Source organism: Camellia sinensis, chromosome 1, assembly GCF_055761805.1.
Source record: "Camellia sinensis isolate YWXY chromosome 1, ASM5576180v1, whole genome shotgun sequence".
Lineage (NCBI taxonomy): Eukaryota > Viridiplantae > Streptophyta > Magnoliopsida > Ericales > Theaceae > Camellia > Camellia sinensis.
The window spans coordinates 171439856-171448626 of record NC_138961.1 but is presented as its reverse complement, the minus strand read 5'-3'; the positions used below and the strand labels follow the sequence as shown (position 1 = coordinate 171448626).

Below are 8771 nucleotides of genomic sequence, written 5' to 3'. Positions count from 1 at the left end.
CAAACCACCACTTCATTAGCTATAAGAACCCCATCCATGATGTTCCTTCCACTCAAGAAGGCTGACTGGGCTTTATCAATCACTACTTGCAGCACTTATTTAAATCTGCTTGCTAAAACTTTGGACAGAATTTTGTAGACAGAGTTGATCAAGCTAACTGGTCTATAATCACCAATGGATGAGGGATTATCATTCTTTGGGATAAGAGTTACAAAAGAACAGTTCATTCCATACGCCAACCTACTGTTATCATGAAATTCTTTCATAAACTTCATTATATCATTTTTTATTACCTTCCACCCTTTTTGAACACACAACATGTTAAAACCATCCGACCCAGGAGTTTTATTCCTATCACACTCTTTTATTGAAGCCCAAACCTCTGCCTCAGTGAACCTTTTTTCTAGAACATCATTGACTTGACTGTGATTCACTTGATTAAAGCAACCTCCAAGTAAGGGCCTGCATCTCTACCTCTTATCAAACTGATTCTTAAAATGGTTGTACACTGCTTGTTTAATATTTGTTAGTTCTTCGACAACAGCATCCTCAACCTGCAATGAATTAAGCATATTCATGCTATGCCTAGTTGTTGCCATTATATGAAATAACCTTGTGTTCTTGTCCCCTTTTAGTTCCCAATCCAATCTTGACTTTTGTAACCACAACCATTCCTTTCTTTTTCCAAACTTCCATGCTAACACTTTAAGCTCCTTCCATCTTGTTACTTCTGATTCAGATAGGGCTCTAGATTCAGCATATAAATCTAGAGCATGTGCTTCATCTTCAGCCTCTTTAAGCTTAGTTTCCACATTTCCAAACACCTCAATATTCCATTTTTGTAAGGCTGGTTTCAACGTTCTCAGCTTATTTATAATGACATACCCAGCCCAACCTCTTCCATGTGTATCTTCCCATATCCTTTTTAGTTCTTTAAGAAACATAGGATGCAAAACCCAACCATTTATGAGCCTAAAAGGTCTAGGTCTCCAATCTCTATCATCTTTCATCAATAATATGGGCAGTGATCGGATAAAAATTTGGGTAGCGCCCACACTTTGAATTTGAACCATCGTAACTATTCCAGGTTAACCAAGAATTGATCAATTTGGCTCCAACTCTAAGAATTACCCCATGTGTATTGTCTACCTATCATAGGAATATCCAGCAACTTCACTTTATTTATGAAGTTCCCAAACTCATATATACCCATATTCCTCCTTGAGCACCCTTTTCTCTCCACAATTGAAGTGATTTCATTAAAATCTCTACCTAAACACCACGGTTTAGGATATGATTCTTTCAATTTGGATAACACCTCCCAGAAATGCCTCTTATCTATTTCCTCATTTGGTGTATACACATTTCCAATTACACATTTAATACTCGAATAAATTATACCTGATAACAGAACAAATCCCCTAGAGCAACAACAATCGTTTTAAAACAAACACTTTAGGATTCCAAATACAGAATAAACCCTCCACACTACCTTCAGCATCCACGTCCATGAACTCCATCAAGTCGATAGGCCATAGTGACCTAGCAAATCCCTCATCAACTTCTAATCTTTTTGTCTCTTGAAACAACACCATATCACTTTTTTCTTTTGTAAAAACTCCTTAATTCTTCTCCTTTTCTCTACCCTTTCAAGCCCTCTCACATTCCATGACATAATTTTCATTTAATAGCTTCAATTTCTTAAAACTCACCCTCTGGTGTAGCTTCAAACACCTCCCTTAATCTTTTTTCCTTCAAGTCTTGCCTCATCTTCCTTCTCCATTTGGGTGATCATGTTAGTTATTTCAATTTCTTTTCCTTCCAAAACCAGGCCCAGGGCCTTCCCTAGCTTAATTGTTTCCATAGCTTCCTGTTGAAGGTTTATGTGCCTACCTGAACTATTACTAATCGACATAGAAACTGAAATTGCAACTACAGCCTCACAAAACAAAGCACCTCCCTGGAAACCACCTCTGAAAGTCATGCCTCTTCTTCCAGGCTTTCTTCTTGTCCGAAGCTCTTTCTCCTTTCTTTGTTGTTGATTATTTCTACTTACAGATGGTTGGACTGTGCTTTAAAGGTATCCCTGAGCTATTGGAGAATAATGTTGCTCCTTATGGGTCTCCTTTTAAGTTTTACTTATTGAACCAAATGGTTGATTACCACAACCCAACATAGGTCATGGATTGTCACTTGGCCCAAATACCTGCAAATGTGTCTTTTCCACACACCTGGGCTAACATTTACTATACTAGAACCATCCATGTTATCAACTAGCCCATTATGTTCAATATTAGACTGGGCGTCATCTAATACTACCTCTAGATTTACATTGGGCCTTCTAAAATCAGTCTCACTTAAGTTCCTTATAAGTCCAATTAAGCCCATGGCAGTTCCATCTCTCTGTCTTTTCATCTTCTCTATACTCTATACTGCTCTCTCTTGCATGCCATTTTTGAGTCCTGAACACTCAATTAATGGTCCCAGAGTAACCTTTTGAGTCGCCACACTATCATCAATATCATTTACCATTGAAATAGAAGTGAAAAGGTGAGCGTGATCCTCAACCAATCTCTCCACACTAGCTTTGCTCCCCCTGTTTAACGCCACATCATCTTGGGCTTCCACCTCATCCTTTGAGCATGCCACGTCTTTGCCATCTTCCATGTTTCCATGGTAATACGCAACACTTTGCTCTTCCCTATTACTATTCCCCTCTGATTCTTTCCAACATTGGTTACTGCTGGAAGTACCATGGTGCAATTATGATCCAACACCATTATTACATTTTTCAACTACCCATATTGGGTAAGAACTACCTTTATTATCCAAGATGACCAATTTATCAATATGTTCCAAATGTGAGGACCAAATTCTTATTCTACCATGCTTCAAGGAATCCATGTTTAGAGTACTTCATCAATCTCCACGACATCTCCCCATACTTCTCCTATCTTTTGAAATTTTTACTTATTACACAGGCTTAAAGGGACACCATAACAACTAAGCCAAACTAATCTGTCATTGTCTACTCTCATCCTCTTTCCCAATTAGTGTACGACTCACACCAATCATGCATCCATTCACCTAACTCATTCATCTTGGCCTTCATATTAGCTGTTGAAGCAAAGGATATATAGACTATTCTCCCGCCATCTTCTCAAACTTTTAGATCTGTCCATCCTCTGTGCTGGAGTTTGTTTTGATAAGCTACACAACTACAATTCCTTCGCAGCTTGACTATTACACTTTCATATAGCCACCCATTTCCATACTCCTCTGCTTGGATTCTAGTATCACTTCCGTATCTTGTAGTCAGTTCTTTTAACTCTTCAACATAGGATCTTCTTTGTACACCTCCAACAGTTTAAACCTTCCTGCTGCTTCTCTTTCTTGCTTCGCTGGCTCTTGTCGCCTGTGGAGTTGTTCCCTACCACCCTTCTCCATTCTGAAATCTTTTTTCTTCACCTTTAATGTCTTGTCTTCACACCAAACTCCATGAACTTTTTGGATAGCAACCTCGGCAGCTACCGGACAATCAAAACGAGCAAAGCCAAACATGGACTGTGTTGCTTTCCTCTTGTTTGGGATGAAAACATCCTTCACAACGCCAAAGTTTATAAACATAGCACACAAACCTTTAGGACTCATAGAATCAGGAATATCAACAACAAACACTGTATGTATGTTTGATGAGAAAGCAAGTGTCCCAAATCTTTTCCTGAACACCAGTTTCCATCCTCCTCCTCTTTGAGCCGCCATTTTTTAAGAAGTTTAATATATTTATGTTTAATTTGTCTAAATGTCACTTATTTGCCCAAATGTCTGATATTTCTACACATATATCTATTCACTTATCTGTTCAATGTTACCTACATATCCACATGTCACCTATCTATCTAAATATCACATATTTGTACATATGTATCTATTCACTCATCTATTCAATATTACCTATCTATCCATCTCACCACATCAACTACCGTTGACAGCCCCCGATGACTTTTCGAACAAATTTTTCAATGACTTTCCAATAATTTTCTAAATAACTTTTCATTGGTATGAATTTTTCATCAATTAATCTTAAAAATTATTATAATTTAGTTGAAATAATTACACTTCTCTAAATCCCAAATCCCAAGTGCGTGGTAAGTTGAGTGTTGATAAGTGTCACATAAAGTCTAGTTATGAATAGCTCCACATACATTACTAAGGGTTTAGTAAACCCCAATAACAAATTTTAAAAAAAAAAATCATTATGAAAATTTGTTTATATATAATTTTAGGTATAGGAACAATTTCTCTGCAGTCCACTTTTAGTGAATTGCATCGTGTAGTTTGCCCAATCTAGTCTGTTAGACTTATTTATTTTGATGATTTATTTAATTATGTTTTAATTTATTTGAAAGAGAAAAATAGAATCCAAAATTTATTTTGATGATTTATTTATATTTTAATTTATTTGAAAAAGAAGAATAGAATCCAAAATTTATTTTGATGATTTATTTTATTATGTTTTAATAGAATCCAAAATTTGTTTTGATGATTTATTTAATTATGTTTTAATTTATTTGAAAGAGAAAAATATAATCAAAATTTATTTTGTCCCATTATTTCTCACCTAAACTTTTATCCTAAATATTGTTTGAATGTATTTAATATTTGCTTAAATCAGGAGTTTATTTCAACCCAAAAATAATGCTCAAACCAGAGGTTCAAACAGCCCAAAACAAAGGTTCAAGTAGCCCAGCACAGCAACATGCCAAAAGGTTCAAGTGGAAGAGATTCAAATTAGTAATGATGGAGTGGAAGATATTTAAATGAATACAACGGCTATAAATGACTATAAGTTTCATTATATATACCAAAGCCCCTAATGTAAACAAGTTATAGAAACCAGAAAATATTCTTTGATCTAAAATCACTCTCATCTATTCTCTGAAAAATTTTATGAGAAGTGTTCTTCAATTTTTGTTTACATCCTCTCTCAGAAATTATACATTAAGTCGTATAGCTTTAAGTCCATCTTTCCTGTGTGAGGATTACAGAAAAATCAGAGTCTCATTTTTTTATCTATCTTTGAGAGATAATTCTTTTAGCTTTCTGTGAAAGCAAAAACACCTTCTTTTCAATCTTGTAAGAGTTTAGTACTCTCAGTGTTTTTTTGGACTTAGAAAGTCTGTGTAAAATCCGTAGAGGATTGCTCCATCTGTGAAAAGGTTGCTAGCACCCTGTGAAGCTAGAGAATAGTGGAAAATCTCAAGTGAAGCTTGAGGAGTGGACGTAGGCCGAGTTGAAACTGAACCACTATAAATTTGTTTGCCTCTCTCTCCCTTATCTCTTTATTTTATTTAAACTGCCATAACTATATTTCATATTTTTATTGTGCTAAAATCATTAATTGACATAGTTATTAGAATACTTGTTTTAATTATTTTTGTTTCATTAACTACATTTATCTATTGTGCTAGGGATAATTTTTATTAGGGTATTATTATTTTTATTTGTAAAAACCTAATTCAACCCCCTCTTAGGTTGTCTTTTGGGTAACATAGTCTCACCTCGATAATCCGAATTGTACATGGTTCATTGATTAGATCATTCATACCAAAAATTAAGTTATCAAATATCAGTACGCACATTGAACCACATTTTTCTCTAAACCTTAAACCTTAAAAAAATTAACAATCAATTCTGAAAATAATGCATGCTATTCATTTTTTCAAAGCCAGAGACCCCATGAAGTAAATTATTTCACATATGGTCCAACCTATTGGAAAAGAATCAAAAAATTCCTTTTCGGGAGTGATTCATCCTTCATGAATGCAGCATACAACTCGCCGTTGTATTGCACTCTCCAAGTGTCCTAATTAGCCAACTTTATTGAGAAAGACTACTATTTTTTAGGTCAAGGGGTGGATAAAAAGAAAGATATGCACTAAATTAAACTAACTAAAATAGAATTTTAGAATTTTTTATTCTTACTTATTCTGAGGCTTTCCTAAATACTTCAAATATTCAAATCACGAAGTCACAATTGGTCAAATAATATGACTAAATTACTAGTAAAAAATGAATAGGCCCAACAACGTGCTTTCGTCGTTGGTGTCCTTTCTGATCTCTACGCATTGCACCGCTCCACTGAAAATTCCCTCTACCTCTACCGATGGGAGCTCCTCTAGAAGAAATAACACATTGATCTAGTCACCACCGGAGTCACAAAGGGCTATCTAAATTGATTTGTTTTTGACGATAAGCTCCAATTGGATCATAGGAATTACAAAAAAAAAAGGTTTTAATTTTTTGAATGGATGATCTACTCGACATGTTCTAGAAGATGAAAAGTTTGAATTATCGAGATACACCTGAAGTGAGCCTACAGTGGGCAAGCTGCATGATGCAATGCAATCCACAAAAGATGCACGACGGAGAAGTTGTTCACTTTAGGTGATATGAAATATACTAATTAATAAAAATTTAACCCTGTTGATGACTTAAAAAAAAAAAAATTTAACCTAGTGGGATTGGTTCCGAGATTAGTCGAGATGCGCATAAGTTGGTTCAGACACCCTGATTATAAAAAATAAAATAAAAACAGAACAAATAATTGAAACAAAGAAAAGCACCCAAAAATAATAATAATGTGTAGTCCAAATTCATTTTAATCATGAACTCCATCATACATAAATTGAATTTAAGCCACATACTTTTTTTTTTTTTCTAACTTTGCTATTTCCGAATTCTTTATCTCTAGCATTACTCTGTAATTAGACTTTAATAAATAAATCATATCTATGTTGCTTCAAAGCCTACTATAATAAAAAAGTGATTAGCATTGTTTGTATCATATATTCCTGATATTTGTAATATTTAAATATAATTTATTAGGGTGTTTATGATTTATTATAATATTTTTATGATTTATTGTGATATTAATTTATGATCGAAAATATCTTTAGCTATACCTTATATGGTATTTGATTATGACTTATTATTTATTTTTTGCATGACTAATAAAAATTTAATTATAACATTTATAATAATTAATATCACAAATACAATCGATTCAATAGCAGTTCAAAGCCAAGACCCTCGTAGCAAGTTGGCATTAAGTGTACCTTAGAGTGCACTGAGGAAAGGTTGCCCATGTGGCAAATTGGTGTGAAGCTGCACATTAGGGTGCAGTGATGAAAGATCATGATTTCAAGTTGATGGAGCAGTGACAGCCTTTTTAGTGGTACACGAACTTCACTAACTGTAAATCAAAGGATTATATTACAGCAGGAAAAAATATCAGAATCATACCTTGTAGCGAAGAACCTCGTGGGTAAATCACGTGCTTCCAAAATCTGAACAACGAACCCAGCAGTGGAGTGATGCTACAAAATGAGTATCACCCACACAAGTCACAGTGCAAAATGGCTTGATCGTTGTTTTCTGGGAGAGAATCAGAGAGAGAGTATGGGAAAAAAAGTTATGGGTAAAAACCACATAACATATATCTGATATACGTATCTGATCTATTAAATATATTATATATAAAATATATAATCAGATATAACAACCAATATCTATCTATCCATTTATCCATATATATTGATATGATAGATATAGATATCCTGAATGGTTATCCAAATAAGTTTTGAATTCAAATTCAAACTTACATGGATAAGGTTCAAAAGGTTCAGGTTCAAAGGGTCATGCCACATGGGCGCCCAATTTCTAACATCTCTCACTCGCACATGAGTTGGCATGACACTGCCACATCTCTATCTCAATCTCCCCAAAAAAGAACAATCTCATACTAGCCAATGCACTATGCGACTGCTGAGAACACCTGCATGTGGGAGCTCTATACTAGAAACTCAAAAATGAGCCAGCATAGAGACATCAACCCAAAAAGAACAGAAATAGTGTCTCATATACCCCTGACCCATCCAATTACACCGGTCCAAAAAACATCTCTAATCCCTCAAAAAGAGCATGTTTGACCCTCTCAATTCTTGCAATATATTCACACTCAATTCGCCTCTCATACAAAGCGATGTGAGTTGCCGGCAGTGAATATACAACAGTGGTGTAATACTAGATGATCTTCCCTTTGCCCTTATGCCATTTAGTTTAGGATTGACCGTTTTTCCAGTGATGTCCCTTAAGGCCGAATCATACATGAACGCAAGCAACATACCAAAGTAGCAGAACATCAACCCCTTACCTTATGACATAGTCAAAAGTCACAAAAGGGTACATAAATGAAAGTCATATCAATAATGACACATAAGACTCACACGATGATGAAACATGGATCCATTCTCTCACCTCATTACTCGGTCGCCAAGCACATATAGTATGAATACATGCTACGGTGGAGTAACTCTTCCATAAAGAGTGACGTCATACTCAATACACCGTACAGATATTAGTCTAGTCGTTTTCTAGCGCCTAACCCGAATTCTCTATTTGCTCGCCTTCCAGGCGCCAAATGAGATCTCGCATCTGGCTAATCATAACAGGCACAACATGGATAGTGGGTACTAACATCCATGTTTGGTCCTTAACACGACCTCATCTTGGTTGTAACCAAGGCGACATGCATAGTGGATTATTTAAGCCTCTCTTGGCTCCAAATAAAAATAAATCACTAGTCTCATCCTTGCTCGCTCTCAAGTGCTAAGGGCGATTGCTCATGTGAGTGAACCAATCTTGCCTGCTGACATCATCATCTGCTAATCATTATGACACAAACCATAATAGTGTCAACATCCCATCAT

The 8771-nt window shown here is 35.3% G+C and overlaps 1 protein-coding gene across 1 annotated transcript; it reads right to left on the bottom strand.

The window, feature by feature from the left end:
* Positions 1 to 470: 470 nt before the first annotated feature.
* LOC145820710 (uncharacterized) lies at positions 471 to 1073 on the bottom strand. The gene has a single exon (XM_082917317.1). It carries the CDS (start codon positions 1071 to 1073, stop codon positions 471 to 473), a length of 603 nt encoding a protein of 200 aa, XP_082773443.1.
* Between the last annotated feature and the right edge of the window lie 7698 nt (positions 1074 to 8771).